The 19,519-nt window shown below is 40.4% G+C and overlaps 1 protein-coding gene and 2 long non-coding RNA genes across 3 annotated transcripts; all 3 read left to right on the plus strand.

Moving 5' to 3' along the window:
• Positions 1 to 4,616: 4,616 nt before the first annotated feature.
• Positions 4,617 to 19,310, plus strand: LOC120052531 (butyrophilin subfamily 1 member A1-like). Its single transcript, XM_038999505.1, has 9 exons — positions 4,617 to 4,689; positions 5,269 to 5,631; positions 5,731 to 6,018; positions 8,081 to 8,113; positions 10,935 to 10,967; positions 11,099 to 11,131; positions 11,441 to 11,473; positions 17,918 to 17,944; positions 18,335 to 19,310. The coding sequence occupies exons 1-9, from the start codon at positions 4,626 to 4,628 to the stop codon at positions 18,868 to 18,870; spliced, it is 1,410 nt and encodes a 469-aa protein (XP_038855433.1). The 5' UTR covers positions 4,617 to 4,625; the 3' UTR covers positions 18,871 to 19,310.
• LOC120056137 lies at positions 6,319 to 8,119 on the plus strand. The gene is made up of 3 exons (XR_005477755.1): positions 6,319 to 6,611; positions 7,235 to 7,267; positions 8,081 to 8,119. It is a non-coding gene; the product is annotated as an uncharacterized LOC120056137 (long non-coding RNA).
• Positions 10,935 to 17,631, plus strand: LOC120056132. The gene is made up of 5 exons (XR_005477754.1): positions 10,935 to 10,967; positions 11,099 to 11,131; positions 11,441 to 11,473; positions 11,711 to 11,731; positions 17,606 to 17,631. It is a non-coding gene; the product is annotated as an uncharacterized LOC120056132 (long non-coding RNA).
• Positions 19,311 to 19,519: the final 209 nt, after the last annotated feature.

Raw genomic sequence — 19,519 nt, forward strand, 5'->3', positions numbered from 1 at the left:
TTCTTATGCTATTTATTATGTTTCTACTGAAGAAAAAAGGTTGACCACCATGCTCGTTGATCTACAGCACCAGTAAAAAGTTTGGACACAACTACTCAAGGGTTTTTCTTTATTTGTACTATTTTCTACATTGTAGAATAATAGTGAAGACATCAACATCAAAACACATATGGAATCATGTAGGAACCAAAAAAGTGTTAAACAAATCAAAATATATATATTTTTTTCAAAGTAGCCACCCTTTGCCTTGAGGACAGCTTTGTACACTCTTGGCATTCTCTCAACCAGCTTCACCTGGAATGCTTTTCCAACAGTCTTGAAGGAGTTCTCACATATGCTGAGCACTTGTTGGTTGCCAGAGGAGATGACTGCCGTTTTAAGGGTCCCTAACCAATTGTGTTATTGTGCATGTTTTTTAACATTATTTGTATCTTATTTTGTAGAAAATGTTTCTGCCACCGTCTCCAATGACCGAAATGAGCTTCTGGATATCAGGACAGCGATTACTCACCTCGTAATGGACAAAGATATTTTCTTTAACCTGTTGAGGACAGAGGGCGCTGTTTTCACTTTGGGGGAAAATCGTGCCCAATTTAAACGGCCTCGTACTCAATTCTTGCTCGTACAATATGCATATTATTATTACTATTGGATAGAAAACACTCTCTAGTTTCTAAAACCGTTTGAATTATATCTGTGAGTAAAACAGAACTCATTTTGCAGCAAACTTCCTGACAGGAAGTGGAAAATCTGAAATCGATGCTCTGTTCTAGGGCCTGCCTATAAATGTCCTTGATATTTATTAGTATACATGCACTTCATACGTCTTCCACTAGATGTCGACAGGCAGTGAGAGAAGAAATGGAGTGTATAGCTTGATCTGGGGTCGAATAAAAGCTCTTGACATGACGTGTCACCAGTTTCCTGTTTTCTGGAACGCGCGAGAAGGGACCTGGTATTGCCTTCTGAAAAGCTGTCGTTATAGACGACTAATATCTCCGGCTTTGATTTTATTTGATAAATGTGACAATATCATCGTAAAGTATGTTTTTTCAATATAGTTTTATTAGATTATTGAAATCTATTCGGGACGTTAGGCGTGTTGCGTTGTGTGCCTTTGTTCAGGAAGGAGAGTTTCGCGCTACTTTGCTAGCTTTCCGTGCTAATTGACTGGAGAAGAGGACATTCTAAAACCAAACAACGATTGTTCTGGACAAAGGACCCCTTGTACAACATTCTGATGGAGGATCATCAAAAGTAGGACCCATTTTATGATGCTATTTCATATATCTGTCGAACATGTGAAATAGTAGTTTGCGGCCAGATTTTGGGCACTCTCTCGCTATAACTAAGCTGGATGTCGTAATGAAGTTATTTTTAGAATTCTAACACGGCGATTGCATTAAGAACTAGTGTATCTATCATTTCCTATACAACATGTATTTTCTAGTAACGTTTATGAATAGTTATTTGGTCAGAATAGTTGAGTGTCATAAAAATATCCGCACATTCTGGGAAAAAGATGCTACGTTAGCACAATGTATAACCACTGATTTCAGCTCTAAATATGCACATTTTCGAACAAAACATAAGTGTATGTATAACCTGATGTTATAGGACTGTCATCGGATGAAGGTTTATGAAGGTTAGTGAAAATTAATATCTTTTGCTGGTTTATTCGCTATCGCTAACGTGCCTATTGCTATCGCTAACGTGCCTTGATGAATGAATGCGGTAGTGTGGTAGGCTATTGTAGTAAGCTAATATAATGCTATATTGTGTTTTCGCTGTAAAACACTTAAAAAATCGGAAATATTGGCTGGATTCACAAGATGTTTGTCTTTAATTTGCTGTACACCATCGATTTTTCAGAAATGTTTTATGATGAGTATTTAGGTATTTGACGTTGGTGTCTGTAATTACTCTGGCTGCTTCGGTGCTATTTCTGACGGTAGCTGTGATGGTAGCTGCAATGTAAAACTGATTTATACCTCAAATATGCACATTTTTCGAACAAAACATAGATTTATTGTATAACATGTTATAAGACTGTCATCTGATGAAGTTGTTTCTTGGTTAGTTTGGTTGGTTCTTGGTTAGTTAGGTTGGCTTTGTGCATGCTACCTGTGCTGTGAAAAATGTCTGTCCTTTTTTGTATTTGGTGGTGAGCTAACATAAATATATGTGGTGTTTTCGCTGTAAAACATTTTAAAAATCGGACATGTTGACTGGATTCACAAGATGTATTGGACTTGTTAATGTGTGAAAGTTAAATATTTCTCAAAAATATTTTTTGAATTTCGCGCTCTGCCTTTTCAGTGGAATGTGGGAGGAGTTCCGCTAGCGGAACCCCGGTGCCAGACAGGTTAAAGCTAGTGAGGGAGGTAAGTGTCTCCAGTTTCAGTGATTTTTGTAGTTCATTCCAGTCATTGGCAGCAGAGAACTGGAAGGAGAGGCGGCCAAAGGAGGAATTGGCTTTGGGGGTGACCAGTGAGATATACCTGCTGGAGCGAGTGCTACGGTTGGCTGCTGCTATGGTGACCAGCGAGCTGAGATAAGGCGGGACTTTACCTAGCAGGGTCTTGTAGATGACCTGGAGCCAGTGGGTTTGGCGACGAGTATGAAGCGAGGGCCAGCCAACGAGAGGGTACAGGTCGCAGTGGTGGGTAGTATATGGGGCTTTGGTGACAAAACGGATGGCACTGTGATAGACTGCATCCAATTTGTTGAGTAGAGTGTTGGAGGCTATTTTGTAAATGACATCGCCGAGGTCGAGGATCGGTAGGATGGTCAGTTTTACGAGGGTATGTTTGGCAGCATGAGTGACGGATGCTTTGTTGCGAAATAGGAAGCCAATTCTAGATTTAATTTTGTATTGAAGATGTTTGATGTAAGTCTGGAAGGAGAGTTTACAGTCTAACCAGACACCTAGGTATTTGTAGTTGTCGACATATTCTAAGTCAGAACCGTCCAGAGTAGTGAGGCTGGACGGTCGGGCAGGTGCGGGCAGCATGCATTTAGTTTTACTTGTATTTAAGAGCAGTTGGAGGCCACGGAAGGAGAGTTGTACGGCATTGAAGCTCGTCTGGAGGGTAGTTAACAGTTTCCAAAGAAGGGCCAGAAGTATACAGAATGGTGTCGTCTGCGTAGAGGTGGATCAGAGAATCCCCAGCAGCAAGAGCAACATCATTGATGTATACAGAGAAGAGAGTCGGTGTCACGTTTGTCGTAGTTAGGAGACAAAGGTGCAGCGTGATTTGAATACATTCTTCTTTAATAAACGAAGAACACTTAACAAACTAACAAAACAACAAAACGAACGTGAAGCTATTTAAACCGAGTGCTGACATGCAACTACACATAGACAATAACCCACAAAATCTAAATGGAAAAATGGCAACCTAAATAGGATCCCCAATCAGAGACAACGATAAACAGCTGCCTCTGATTGGGAACCAATTCAGGCCACCATAGACCTACATACCTAGACATACAAAATCCCCATAGATAAACAAAAAACCTAGACAAGACAAAAACACACATACCCACCCTCGTCACACCCTGACCTGACCAAAATAATACAGAAAACATAGAAAACTAAGGTCAGGGCGTGACAGTCGGCCCAAGAATTGAACCCTGTGGCACCCACATAGACTGCCAGAGGTCTGGACAACAGGCCCTCCAATTTGACACACTGAACTCTATCAGAGAAGTAATTGGTGAACCAGGCGAGGCACTCATTTGAGAAACCAAGGCTGTTGAGTCTGCCGATAAGGATGTGGTCATTGAGGTCAATGAAAACGGCTGCACAGTATTGTTTCTTATGGATGGTGGTTATGATTGTCTATGGGAAAATAAAAGGAAATCCTCTCAGATTGCAGTTCCTATGGCTTCCACTAGATGTCAACAGTCTTTAGAAAGGATTTCATGCTTGTTTTTTGAAAAATGAAGAAGTAATTGGAGTTTTCCAACGTGTCCTTCAGAAGGACTCTAGAATTGTGGTGCGCGTACTTGGTTATTTATCTCCGGTATGGAACATACTATATTTCGTCTTAAATTTTATAGTTTATTTACATATTAGGGTACCTGAGGATTGATTAGAAACGTTGTTTGTCTTGTTTGGACGAAGTATATCTGTAACTTTTGGGATTACTCTGTCTGCATTTTGAACGAGTGGAACGGGTGGATTACGGAACAAAGCACGCCAACTAAACGGACATTTTAGGGATATAAAGAAGGACTTTATCGAACAAAACTGCCATTCATTGTGTAGCTGGGACCATTGGGATTGCAAACAGAGGAAGATATTCAAAGGTAAGTGATTTATTTTATTGCTATTTCTGACTTTTGTGACGCCTCTGCTGGTTTGGAAAATGTTTTTAATGTTTTTGTATGCGGGGCGCTGTCCTCAGATAATCGCATTGTATGCTTTCTCTGTAAAGCCTTTTTGAAATCTGACAAAGCGGCTGGATTAACAAGACGTTAAGCTTTTAAATGATGTATGACACTTGTATTTTCATTAATGTTTAATATTACGAATTTTGTATTTTGAATTTCGCGCTAGCGTCCCACCTAGCCCATTAAGAGAGTCTGTTTGTCTTTGATCTCAGGGTAAAGAGGTCATCATGATTACTGGGACAGGATGTTTGTGTGTGACTCTACTGCTTCTCCTGCACAGAGCAGACTCTGGTACAGCACCCTCACATTCTCTCTTGCTTGTGTGTGTAAGGTACATCATCCTGACAAGGACTTGCATTTGATGATTTACATGATAGTTGTTGTGGCATATGAGCAAGTTTGGGGAGTAACGTACATTACAAAAAAACAAACTAATCTGTTACGTTACTGCCAGCAAAAATATTGTAATCAGATACTTTTGAAAAACTAGATGATTTCTTCAAAGATTATTTTTTAATTCAGAAAGGATGTTACATTTTTTTTTGACACTTTTCTGTTTTCTCAAGAACTTTCAAATCAGTATTGAAAAAGGTTACGGTTAGGGTTAGGTTTAAAATCTGATTTTATGACTTCGTGGCAGTGCCAGCTACTAACCTGTGACTCTTAAGGGGGAAAGTAGAAGTAATCAGATTACATTACTGAGTTTTGGGTAGTCCAAAAGTTACGTTTTGGACAGTTAACTAGTAACTGTAACGGATTACATTTAGAAAGTTACCTAGCAACCTTACACATGAGTACCTGAGTATGACTTGCACCAAAATGTGTATTTAGCCAAGCTTGTACAATCTAAATGGTTGTTTCTTTCTCCAGAAAGGTTTGAGGTTCTTGGTCCGACTCGTGCCATTGTTGCTGTGGCTGGTGATGACATCATTCTGCCCTGTTACATCAAACCCAACATCACCGCTGAGGACATGAGAGTTGAATGGTTCAGAGTCAACCTCCCAGGCCCTCAGTCAAACATCCGCGTCCATCTCTACCAAGACGGCAGAGACAAATACCATGGTCAGATCCGCTCCTACGAGGGAAGGACATCATTGTTTAAAGAGGAACTGAAGAAGGGCAACACCTCTTTGAAACTGACCAGGGTACAAGGCATTGATGATGGACGTTACAAATGTCTTGTTCAGTCTACGACCCATTATGATGATGCCACTGTTCAAGTCTACGTAATAGGTGCATTTATTTACCCATAAATACAACCCACAGCAAAGTACATGATTCTGTTCCCAATCTCAGCAGTACTTAATCTCCAGTCCACCTTTGTGTCTGTAGCAATAGGATCCAAGCCAGAGGTTTCCATTGAGGGACAGAAAGAAGGAGGGATGGATCTGCTGTGTGTATCTAAAGGCTGGTTCCCTGAGCCTGAGTTGGAGTGGCTGGACAGTAAAGGGGTCACTCTGTCTGCTGGACTGTCAGAGACAGACAGGGACTATGAGGGATTCTACATAGTCAAACTAAAGACCACCGTAAAGGAGACTGACACCAACGTCTTTACCTGCAGACTGAGACAGAGGCAGCTCAGTGAGCAGATCAACATGGAGACAGAGTTTCACATCTCTAGTAGCACATCATCATATTATTGTTTAGCTGAGATGAAACACTTTTATTGTTTTATATGCTTTTTTATTACAAAGGCTGAGTAACAATTCAACATAAATAGAACAGTTGGATACAAGTTTGTCAACATTTTTAGAACTCTAAAGTATTCTAATCTGAAGATGAAACCACGTTGGTTTTGTAGATCCAGCTATATGCCTCCACCTGACATGAATGGAAAAGATAAACACAACATTAAACCAGGAAATGAGATGGTGCTCATCTTTTCCAGTCATTTGTCATTGAGGCATATTGCTGGAGCTACACAACTGATGTCATGGGACGTGGTTTCATTTTGACAACAGTCTACATTTTAGGTCTGTAAACGTCTGACAACTTTATTTATGAGTGAAATGTCCCTTAATCTTATTATTATTTGGTAGCATTAGGAAGCATGCCACTGATCTCAGATGATTTGTGTCTTGCAGGCGAGTTGTTCCTTGTTCACACAGACACATGGAGAGTGGCCTTTGCAGTAATTGTCTCGCTGGGAATTGTCCTTGTTGCCATATTAGCTTTCACCGTCTACCGCTGGAATGGTTTGCGCAATGACTACGGTAATAGAAAAGTTAAAGGTTTTATTTGACTGACTGTAAATGTTTTACAGTGCAGTTTATAGAGTAGCATACAAGGAGTTGGCTGCTAGAACAGAAAGCTTGCTAGTTTGAATTCCCGAGCCGTCAAGGTGAAACAAAATCAGTCAATCTACCCTTGAGCAAGACACTTAACCCTAATTGTTCCAGGGTAGCCGTCAATAATGGCTGATCCTTGGCAGCGACCCCACTCTCCGAGGGTATCTTAGGGGGAGTTGGAATATGCAAAAAATACATTTCCATTTCACACCTCACTAGTACAGGTTAACCACTTGTACATGCAGTGAAACAGGACAAATACGTATATGCACCCTGTAACGGCTTTCATTGGTGGAAGGAGAGGAGGACCAAAATGCAGCGTGGTACGTATCCATAATATAATTTAATCGAGAATGAATACAAAATACAAAAGAACAAGAAAATAAATGAAAACCGAAACAGTACCGTATGGTACTAACACAGGAAACAAACACCCACAAAACACAATAGAAAACAGGCTACCTAAATATGATTCACAATCAGAGACAACGATCTTGTGTTCATTAACAATGTTTTCTCTAATGTCTGTCTCTTTTTTTTGTTTGCAGAGCAAGTTACAATTGAACACAGCCTTCAGTTGCGTAAGTAGTGTCCGACAGAGTCAAACTCATTCCACGGAGGGCTGAGTGTCTGCGGGTTTTCACTCCTCCCTTGTACTTGATTGATGAATCAAGTTCACTACTTAGTAAGGAAATCACCTCACCTGGTTGTCTATGTCATAATTGAAAGGCAGAACCAAATACCAGCAGACACTCGGCCCTCAATGAAATATAATTTAATCGAGAATGAATACAAAATACAAAAGAACAAGAAAATAAATGAAAACCGAAACAGTACCGTATGGTACTAACACAGGAAACAAACACCCACAAAACACAATAGAAAACAGGCTACCTAAATATGATTCACAATCAGAGACAACGATCGACACCTGCCTCTGATTGAGAACCATACTAGGCCAAACACATAGAAATATAACGAACAGAACAAAACATAGAAAAACAACATAGAATGCCCACCCCAACTCACGCCCTGACCAAACTAAAATAAAGACATAAAAAAGGAACTAAGGTCAGAACGCGACACACCCTTTATTTGACTTTAGAAGTAAAAAGCAGACATTGGTCAGATACTGTACAGGAGTATTTAAGGATGTGTATAAAGAAAATTCAATTTTCTATGTATAGGGCAAACCCATTTCTATTTGAAAGAACTTTCTCCACAAAAATACTTAATGATTTAATATAAAGTTTCTTTAAATCACAGTGTGTGGTTTACCTGAACCACCATCAGTGTAATTGGCTTCTTCATGTAAAGGACTTTGTCAGAAAACATCTTGAGTAGGTCATTTAGTGGACCTTTCCTCTAACTGTTATCTATTTCCATGTCTGTAGATGCATCCAAAGCTGAACACAGTCAAGAGATAGGTAAGTAGTGTCTTACTGTCAAACATGCAGTTTTCTCCTCCAGAAATGTAACTTTGTCAGAGAAAACACTGAGGTTCTTGTGTTCATTAAGTATGTTCTCTCTAATGTCTCTTTTTTGTCTGCAGAGCAAGTTACAATTGAACACAGCCTTCAGTTGTGTAAGTATTGTTCAACAGTCCCAAGCATCAATGTGTCATTTTTTAAATATTATAATAATTGTCTTCATCATGGATGTGAGATGTGTTCATTAATGATGTTCTCTCTGTCTATCTCTTTTTATGGCTTCAGAGGAAGTTAAAGTATGTTGACTAAGACAATGTGTAATTTTTTTACTCCCAATTTTATGGGGATCCCAAACAACAATTGGAGACAAACAATTCCCATTACATGAATATCTTACAGAAATGGATTGAGGAACAACAGCTAGTTTCATGGATTTAAAATACTTACATATTTGACCTTAATGCATTTGATCACATTGTTTTCACTGTCCCCATCCCCCAGCGACACAATGAAATGAAAAAATGTTCACCGTTAAGAATGCATTAATTGACTTTAATTAATCTGTTTGTCTGCAGTGAGGAGCTATACACAATGCATTACTAGGCCCTTATGGCCGATATACAATACTTACAGTGCATTCGGAAATTATTCAGACCGCTTTACTTTTTCCACATTTTGTTACATTACAGCCTTATTCTAAAATAGATTAAATTGTTTTTTCCCCTCATCAACCTACACACAATACCCCATAATGACAAAGCATTGTATAAATAAATAAAAACTGAAATATCCATTTACATAAGTATTCAGACCCTTTACTCAGTACTTTGTTGAAGCTCCTTTGGCAGTGATTACAGCTTTGAGTCTTCTTGGGTATGACACTACAAGCTTGGCACATCTGTATTTGGGGAGTTTCTCCCATTCTTCTCTGCAGATCCTCTCAGGCTCTGTCAGGTTGGACAGGGATCGTCGTTGCACAGCTATTTTCAGGTCTCTCCAAAGATGTTCGATCGGGTTCAAGTCCGGGCTCTGGCTGGGCCACTCAAGGACATTCAGAGACTTTTCCCGAAGCCACTCCTGCGTTCTTTTGCCTGTGTGCTTAGGGTCATTGTCCAGTTGGAAGGTGAACCTTCGTCCCAGTCTGAAGTCCTGAGCTCTCTGGAGCAGGTTTTCACCAAGGATCTCTCTGTACTTTGCTCCTTTCATCTTTCAATCGATCCTGACTAGTCTCCCAGTCCCTGCCGCTGAAAAACATCCCCACAGCATGATGCTGCCACCACCATGCTTCACCGTAGGGATTGTGCCGGAATTGTGCCAGGTTTCCTCCAGACGTGATGCTTGGCATTCAGGCCAAGGAGTTCAATCTTGGTTAATCAAACCAGAGAATCTTGTTTCTCATAGTCTGAGTGTCCTTTAGGTCCCACTCTACCATAAAGGCCTGATTGGTGGAGAGCTGCAGAGATGGTTGCCCTTCTGGAATGTTTTCCCATCTCCACAGAAGAACTCTGGAGCTCTGTGAAAGTGACCATCAGGTTCTTGGTCACCTCCCTGACCAAGGCCCTTCTCCACAGATTGCTCAGTTTGGCCGGGCCGCCAGCTCTAGGAAGAGTCTTGGTGGTTCCAAACTTATTCCATTTAAGAATGATAGAGCCCACTATATTCTTGGGGACCTTCTATGCTGCAGACATTTTTTGGTACCCTTTCCTAGATCTGTGCCTCGACACAATCCTGTCTCGGAGCTCTTTGGACAATTCCTTCGACCTCATGGCTTGGTTTTTGCTCTGAAATGCACTGCTTGCAAAAGAAATCTGAAAACCTGTTTTCGCTTCGTCATTATGAAGTATTGTGTGTAGATTGATGAAGATAAAATAAAATATTTTTTAGAATGAGGCTGTAACGTAACAAAATGTGGAAAAAGTCAGGGGGTCTGAATACTTTCCGAATGCACTGTACTGTTACATGTTTTATTAGGCAATCCTTTTTCACATACTTTTACCAACATCATTAGACATACTAAATCACTTCCTTATCCAACTCATGTGTGCAAACTGATTATATATATTATAACAGACACATGGGGAGAGGCCTTTGCAGCGATTGTCTCTCTTGGCAGTGTCCATGTGGCCATATTAGCTATCACCATCTTACGTTGGAATGGTTTGCGCAATGACTACGGTAATAGAAAGCTAATTAAAGAGTTTATTTGACTTAATGTAAATGTATCACTGTGCAGTTTATAGAGTAGCATATAAGGAGCTGGGTACTAGAACCGAAAGCTTGCTAGTTTGAATCCCAAAGCAGAAAAGGTGAAAAAAATCTGTCAATCTACTTTTGAGCAGTGCACTTAACCATAATTGTTCCAGGGTCATCGTCAATAATGGCTGATCCCTGGCCATAACCTTACTATTCGAGGGTATCTCAAGGGGAGTTGGGATATGCAAAAAGCACATTTTAATTTAACACCTCACACTTGTTTAAGTTAACCACTTGCATATGCAGTGAAACAGAGCAAGTATAAGCACCCCCTATTTGACCTTTAGAAGTATAAAGCAGACATTGGTCAGATACTGTACAGGAGCATTTAAGGATGTGTATAAAGAAAATAAAATGTTCTATGTATAGGGCAAACACATTTATATTTTAAACAACTTTCTCCACAAAAATATTTAATTATTTAATATAAGGTTTCTTTAAATCACAGTGTGTGGTTTACCTGAACCAATTGGCTTCTTCATGTAAAGGACTTTGTCAGAAAACATCTTGAGTAGGTCATTTTGTGGACCTTTCCTCTAACTGTTATCTATTTCCATGTCTGTAGATGCATCCCAAGCTGAACACAGTCAAGAGATAGGTAAGTAGTGTCTTACTGTCAAACATGCAGTTTTCTCCTCCAGAAATTGAACTTTGTCAGAGAAAACGCTGAGGTTCTTGTGTTCATTAACAATGTTTTCTCTAATGTCTGTCTCTTTTTTTTGTTTGCAGAGCAAGTTACAATTGAACACAGCCTTCAGTTGCGTAAGTAGTGTCCGACAGAGTCAAACTCATTCCACGGAGGGCCGAGTGTCTGCGGGTTTTCACTCCTCCCTTGTACTTGATTGATGAATCAAGTTCACTACTTAGTAAGGAAATCACCTCACCTGGTTGTCTATGTCATAATTGAAAGGCAGAACCAAATACCAGCAGACACTCGGCCCTCAATGAAATGAGTTTGACGTGCCTGGTCCTATGCATCGTGTCATGTTTCCATTTTAATAACTGTCCATGGATGTGAGATGTGTTCATTAAGGGATGTTCTCTCTAACTGTTCTCTTTTCATGTCTGCAGAGAAAGATCAAGATCGCAACACTCATAAGCTGAGTAAGTTGTGTCCAACAGTCCTATTCATCAACGTGTCAAACAACAATTGGAGACAATTACTATTACGTAAATATGTTACAGCTTGTGTCATGGATTTAAAATCCTTGCATATTTGACATGAATGCTTTTTATCACATTGTTTTCACTGTCCCCATCCCCCTGCCACACAATTAATTGAATGAATTGTTCACCGTTTAGAATGCTTTAATTGACGTTAATTAATCTGTTTATCTGCAGAGATACTTGCTGATCAGCTGGGTAAGTAGCAGCTATACACAATACATTACTAGGCTCTTATGGTCAATATACAATGCATACAGTGAATTCGGAAAGTATTCAGACCCCTTGACTTTTCCCACATTTTGTTATGTTACAGCCTTATTCTAAAATTGATTAAAACAATTTTGTTCCCTCATCAATGTACACACAAAACACAATAATGACAAAGCAAAAAGCATTTTTTTATTTTTTATTCTTGCAAATGCCAGCTCTAGGAAGAGTCTTGGTGGTTCCAAACTTCTTCCATTTAAGAATGAAGGAGGCCTCTGTGTTCTTGGGGACATTCAATGCAGCATACATTTTTTGATAACCTTCCCCAGATCTGTGCCTCGACACCATCCTGTCTCGAAGCTCTACGGACAATTCCTTCAACCTCATGGCTTGGTTTTTGCTCTGACATGCACTGTCAACTGTGAGACCTTATATGGACAGGTGTGTGCCTTTCCAAATCATGTCCAAAGAATTGAATTTACCACGGCTGGACTCCAATCAAGTTGTAGAAAATCTCAAGGATGATCAATGGAAACAGGATGCACCTAAGCTCAATTTCGAGTCTCATAGCAAAGGGTCTGAATACTTAATGAACATTTTTGTAGGTTTCATACATTTTCAAAAATTTCTAAAAACCTGTTTTCGCTTTGTCATTATGGGGTATTGTGTGTAGATTGATGAGGAAAAAAAGTAATTTCATCCATTTTAGAATACGGCTGTAAGGTAACAAATGTTGAAAAAGTCAAGGGGTCTGACTACTTTCCAAATGCTCACAAGTTGCACAGTGATCTAAGGCACTGCATCTCAGTGCTAGAGGCATCCCTACAGACCCTGGTTTAATCACGGGCTGTATCACAATCGGCCGTGATCGGGAGTCTCATAGGGCGGCGCAAAATTGTCCCAGCGTCGTCTGGGTTACGGGAGGGTATGGCCAGGGTAGGCCGTCATTGTAAAATAAGAATTTGCTACTGACTTGCCTAGTTAAATAACGGTAATAAAAATATCAAATTAATAAAGACATGTACCGTTGAAGTTGGAAGTTTACATACACTTTGGTCAGAGTCATTAAAACTTGTTTTTCAACCACCGCAAATTTCTTGTCAACATACTATAGTTTTGGCAAGTCAGTTAGGACATCTACTTTGTGCATGTCACAAGTAATTTTTCCAACAAATGTTTACAGGCAGATTATTTCACTTAATTCACTGTATCACAATTCCGGTGGGACAGACGTTTACATGACTGTGCATTTAAACAGCTTGGAAAATTCCAGAAAATTATGTCATGGCTTTAGAAGCTTCTGATAGGCTAATTGACATCATTTAAGTCAATTGGAGGTGTACCTGTGGATGTACACTGCTCAAAAAAATAAAGGGAACACTAAATTAACACATCCTAGATCTGAATGAATGAAATATTCTTATTAAATACTTTTTGCTTTACATAGTTGAATGTGCTGACAACAAAATCACACAAAAATTATCAACGGAAATCAAATTTATCGACCCATGGAGGTCTGGATTTGGAGTCACACTCAAAATTAAAGTGGAAAACCACACTACAGGCTGATCCAACTTTAATGTAATGTCCTTAAAACAAGTCAAAATGAGGCTCAGTAGTGTGTGTGGCCTCCACGTGCCTGTATGACCTCCCTACAACGCCTGGGCATGCTCCTGATGAGGTGGCGGATGGTCTCCTGAGGGATCTCCTCCCAGACCTGGACTAAAGCATCCGCCAACTCCTGGACAGTCTGTGGTGCAACGTGGCGTTGGTGGATGGAGCTAGACATGATGTCCCAGATGTGCTCAATTGGATTCAGGTCTGGGGAACGGGCGGGCCAGTCCATAGCATCAATGCCTTCCTCTTGCAGGAACTGCTGACACACTCCAGCCACATGAGGTCTAGCATTGTCTTGCATTAGGAGGAACACAGGGCCAACCAGCATATGGTCTCACAAGGGGTCTGAGGATCTCATCTCGGTACCTAATGGCAGTCAGGCTACCTCTGGCGAGCCCATGGAGGGCTGTGCGGCCCCCCAAAGAAATGCCACCCCACACCATGACTGACCCATCGCCAAACCGGTCATGCTGGAGGATGTTGCAGGCAGCAGAACGTTCTCCACGGCGTCTCCAGACTGTCACGTCTGTCACATGTGCTCAGTGTGAACCTGCTTTCATCTGTGAAGAGCACAGGGCGCCAGTGGCGAATTTGCCAATCTTGGTGTTCTCTGGCAAATGCCAAACGTCCTGCACGGTGTTGGGCTGTAAGCACAACCCCCACCTGTGGACGCCGGGCCCTCATACCACCCTCATGGAGTCTGTTTCTGACCGTTTGAGCAGACACATGCACATTTGTGGCCTGCTGGAGGTCATTTTGCAGGGCTCTGGCAGTGCTCCACCTGCCCCTCATTGCACAAAGGCGGAGGTAGCGGTCCTGCTGCTGGGTTGTTGCCCTCCTACGGCCTCCTCCACGTCTCCTGATGTACTGGCCTGTCTCCTGGTAGCGCCTCCATGCTCTGGACACTACGCTGACAGACACAGCAAACCTTCTTGCCACAGCTCGCATTGATGTGCCATCCTGGATGAGCTGCACTACCTGAGCCACTTGTGTGGGTTGTAGGCTCCGTCTCATGCTACCACTAGAGTGAAAGCACCGCCAGCATTCAAAAGTGACCAAAACATCAGCCAGGAAGCATAGGAACTGAGAAGTGGTCTGTGGTCACCACCTGCAGAACCACTCCTTTATTCGGGGTGTCTTGCTAATTGCCTATAATTTCCACCTGTTGTCTATTCCATTTGCACAACAGCATGTGACATTTATTGTCAATCAGTGTTGCTTCCTAAGTGGACAGTTTGATTTCACAGAAGTGTGATTGACTTGGAGTTACATTGTGTTGTTTAAGTGTTCCCTTTATTTTTTTAAGCAGTGTATTTCAAGGCCTACCTTGAAACTCAGTGCCTCTTTGCTTGACATCATGGGAAAATCAAAAGAAATCAGCCAAGACCTCAGAAAAATAATTGTAGACCTCAACAAGTCTGGTTCATCGTTGGGAGCAATTTCCAAACACCTGAAGGTACCACGTTCATCTGTACAAACAATAGTACGCAGGTATAAACACCATGGGACCACACATCCGTCATACCGCTCAGGAAGGAGACGCTTTCTGTCTCCTAGAGATGAACGTAATTTGGTGCGAAAAGTGCAAATCAATCCCAGAAAAGCAGCAAAGGACTTTGTGAAGATGCTGGAGGAAACAGGTAAAAAAGTATCTATATCCACAGTAAAACAATATCAACATAACCTGAAAGGCCGCTCAGCAAAGAAGAAGCCACTGCTCCAAAACCGCCATAAAAAAGCCAGACTTCGGTTTGCAACTGCACTGGGGGACAAAGATCATACATTTTGGAGAAATGTCCTCTGGTCTGATGAAACAAAAATAGAACTGTTTGGCCATAATGACCGTTGTTATGTTTGGAGGAGAAAGGGGTAGGCTTGCAAGCCGAAGAACACCATCCCAACCGTGAAGAACGGGGGTGGCAGCATCATGTTGTGGGGGTGCTTTGCTGCAGGAGGGACTGGTGCACTTCACAAAATAGATGGCATCATGAGGCAGGAAAATTATGTGGGTATTTTGAAGCAACATCTTTAGACATCAGTCAGGAAGTTAAAGCTTGGTCGCAAATGGGTCTTCCAAATGAACAATGACCCCAAGCATTCTTCCAAAGTTGTGGCAAAATGGCTTAAGGACAACAAAGTCAAGAAATTGGAGTGGCCATCACAAAGCCTTGACTTCAATCCCATAGAAAAATGTTGGGCAGAACTGAAAAAGCGTGTGCGAGCAATGAGGCCTACAAACCTGACTCAGTTACACCAGCTCTGTCAGGAGGAATGGGCCAAAATTCACCCAACTTATTGTGGGAAGCTTGTGGAAGGCTACCCGAAACGTTTGACCCAAGTTAAACAATTTAAAGGCAATGCTATCAAATACTAATTGAGCATATGTAAACTTCTGACCCACTGAGAATGTGATGAAAGAAATAAAAGCTGAAAGAAATAATTCTCTCAACTATTATTCTCACATTTCACATTCTTAAAATTAAGTGGTGATACTAACTGACCCAAGACAGGGAATATTTACTCTGATTAAATGTCAGGAATTGTGAAACCTGAGTTTAAATGTATATTGCTAAGGTTTATGTAAACTTCCGACTTCAACTGTATATTCTATTCTATTCTCTCCAACCCTTTTCCTTCAGAGCTAACTTCCTGTAGGTTTAGGATCTAACCTTAGTTGTAGTTAACCTGATTTATCTTATTAACCAGCTAATTATTAGAATTGGGTGCACTAGATTACGTTTGGAGCGAATACCTATAGGACAGTAGCTCGTCAGGAACAGGGTTGCAGAGCCCTTTTCTAAGGGCTTACAATTTGCATTGTGCAAATAGCACAAAGATTAGTCATAAATATGTCGTAAAATATCACTGTATTGGACTTGTTTTTTATTCACTGTGATGGAAATGTTCACACCAAGAATTATATTTTGTTTCGTTAATGTACACTACCAGTCAAATGTTTAGACAAACCTACTCATTCAAGGGTTTTTATTTAATTTGTACTATTTTCAACATTGTAGAATAATAGTGAAGACATCAAAAGTATGAAATAACACATAGGGAATCATGCAGTAACCAAAAAATTGTCCTGTTGAAAAACAAATGATAGTCCCACTAAATGGGATGGCATTGCTGCAGAATGCTGTGGTAGCCATGCTGGTTAAGTGTGCCTTGAATTCTAAATAAATCACTGACCGTGTCATCAGCAAAGCACCATCACACCACGACACCTCCTCCTTCATGCTTTACGGTGGGAAATATACATGCGGAGATCATCCGTTCACCTGCACCGCGTCTCACAAAGACACGGCGGTTGGAACCAAAAATCTAAAATTTGGACTCCAGAACAAAGGGCAAATTTTCACCAGTCTAATGCTCTTGTTTCTTTGCCCAAGCAAGTCTCATTTTCTTATTGGTGTCCTTCAGCATTGGTTTCATTGCAGCAATTCTACCACGAAGGCCTGATTCACACAGTCTCCTCTGAACAGTTGAGATGTGTCTTATACTTGAACTCCGTGAAGCATTTATTTGTGCTGCAATTTCTGAGGCTGGTAACTCTAATGAACTTATCCTCTGCAGCAGAGGTAACTCTGGGTCTTCCTTTCCTGTGGCGGTCCTCAAGAGAGGCAGTTTTATCAAAGCGCTTGTTTTTGCGACTGCACTTGAAGAAACGTTCAAAGTTAATGACATCTTCCGTATTGACTGACATTCATGTCTTAAAGTAATGATGTACTGTCATTTCTCTTTGCTTATTTGAGCTGTTCTTACCATAATATGGACTTGGTCTTTTACCAAATACAGCTCTCTTCTGTATACCACCCCTACCTTGTTACCACATAACTGATTGGCTCAAAAACGTGTTAAGGAGGAAGGACATTCCACAAATTCACTTTTAACAAAGCACACTTGTTAATTGAAATGCATTCCAGGTGACTACCCCATGAAGCTTGTTGAGAGAATTCCAAGTGTGTGCAAAGCTGTCATCAAGGCAAAGGGTGGCTACTTTGAAGAATCTCAAATAGAAAATATATTTTGATTTGTTTAACACTTTTTTGGTTATTACATGATTCCATGTGTGTTATTTCATAGTTTTGATGTCTTCACAATTATTCTACAATGTAGAACATTTTAAAATAAAGAAAACCCCTTGAATGATTAGGTGTTCTAAAACTTTTGACCGGTAGTGTATATAAAAATGTTCACACTTTAATTAACATTATTATTATTTTATTTTTTATTTACCCACAGATTTTGTAAACATGAAAGGGAGTCCAGGTAAATGAATGACACTGAAATGTATTTGAAATAGATTTGATCCTTTCATACCATTGTTTGCAGCTATACTGTATTATAGAATAGTATTTTTACACCATGCCACTTTGGATAAGTTTCTCGTTCTGAACTTGCATTCAAAATCAATCTCACCTCATTAATAAAGTTTAGAGAGGGAGATTTGTCATCATGTTTCAAGGGCACCATACAGTATACCCTAATGTAATATTATATTACCATAGTTTCTGGTATCCCCCAAATCTGACAAACTCTCTCTTTATATTGTAGAACTTGAAGACATCAGAAGACATGCAGGTCAGTGTGTAATACTCTCCAGTCCACCTACCTAGAGATTCACATGAATATTAATATCTTTACATACCAGTATTATTTTAAATATCACGATCACATATTCATATCTACAATATACCGTATGTTGTTATCAATTACAACCCATTGACTACATATGTCTACAGTAATGTACTGTGCATTAAGTCCTGCAGTAAAATTTCGTCCCCCATATTGATGTTCTTTTCTTCTCCATTTTTAAAGAAAATATTTCACTTCACAGTGGATGTGACTCTAGACCCTGATACACCACATCACTATATGTGTTGTAGAGTAATCTACTGAGCAGTAAAAATGCAGTCCCCCATATTGAAATGTTTATTTTATCATTCTAATAAAGTGATTTTCTCTCCACAGTGGATGTGACTCTAGACCCTGATACAGCACATCCTGACCTCATCCTGTCTGAAGACGGGAAACAAGTTAGATGTGGAGACATAGAACAGAATCTCCCTGACAACCCAGAGAGGTTTGATACTGTTCCCTGTATCCTGGGAAAGGAGGGCTTCTCCTCAGGGAGATTCTACTATGAGGTGCAGGTGAAGGGGAAGACTGGGTGGATTTTAGGAGTGGTCAGAGAGTCCATCAACAGGAAGGAGAAGATTGACCTGAACCCTGAGGATGGATGCTGGACTGTGTTTCTGAGGGATGGAGAGTACAATGTTTTCACTGGTCCCTCTGTCATCCTCTCCCTGAGAGAGAAGCCTCAGAAGGTGGGGGTATTTGTGGATTATGAGGAGGGTCGGGTCTCCTTCTACAATGTGGAGGCCAGGTCTCATATCTACTCCTTCACTGACTACACCTTCACTGAGAAACTCTATCCATTATTTTATTGTGGTACTATTGATAACTCAGACCCACTGGTCATCACTCCTGTAGATGTCACTGACTGACTGTTTTATACCAAACATTGAAATACTGTTAATGTGTGTGCGTGTGCAAGTGTGTGTGTTATGGGATTTTGATGAATAATGACTAAATTATGTATACATTTAGCTTAAAACTATAACTAAACAGAATACTACTATGTTACTGTAGGGATGTATGAACATTATTCTAATCATAGTGCTGAATATAATGTGTGTAATTTTAATCAATAATTAAAATAAGGACTGTCTGTTCCTTGTTAGAAACGAATGGAGTTATCATCAGACAGGCTGGAATGCTGTGTTCATAACAGGACATTCTGTCTCTACCCAGGGAGGGGAGAGACCTTGGGCTGGTCATAGATTGTTTAACAGGTGGCAGACAATGTTAGAAGGCTTGTGAAACTGTATGACCATTGTATCTGAGAGGAGGAAGGACATTTTAAAACCTATGACGTCATTATTATTATATAACCTGATGTAAATTGTACTATGATCAGTACTCTCGAGAATAAACGCTATTGATTGATTGATTTTGAGACTGGTTCCTGTCCATTTTATGCAAATAAGTATCTTACAAATTCTTATGAATGGGCAGAGTGTTTTAATTGAATTGGTTGATAAACATATAGGAATGAAATTCCTTTAACAATTTGGTCCTTCGAGCCGGATCTCA

Source organism: Salvelinus namaycush, chromosome 1 (assembly GCF_016432855.1).
Source record: "Salvelinus namaycush isolate Seneca chromosome 1, SaNama_1.0, whole genome shotgun sequence".
NCBI classification, from domain to species: domain Eukaryota; kingdom Metazoa; phylum Chordata; class Actinopteri; order Salmoniformes; family Salmonidae; genus Salvelinus; species Salvelinus namaycush.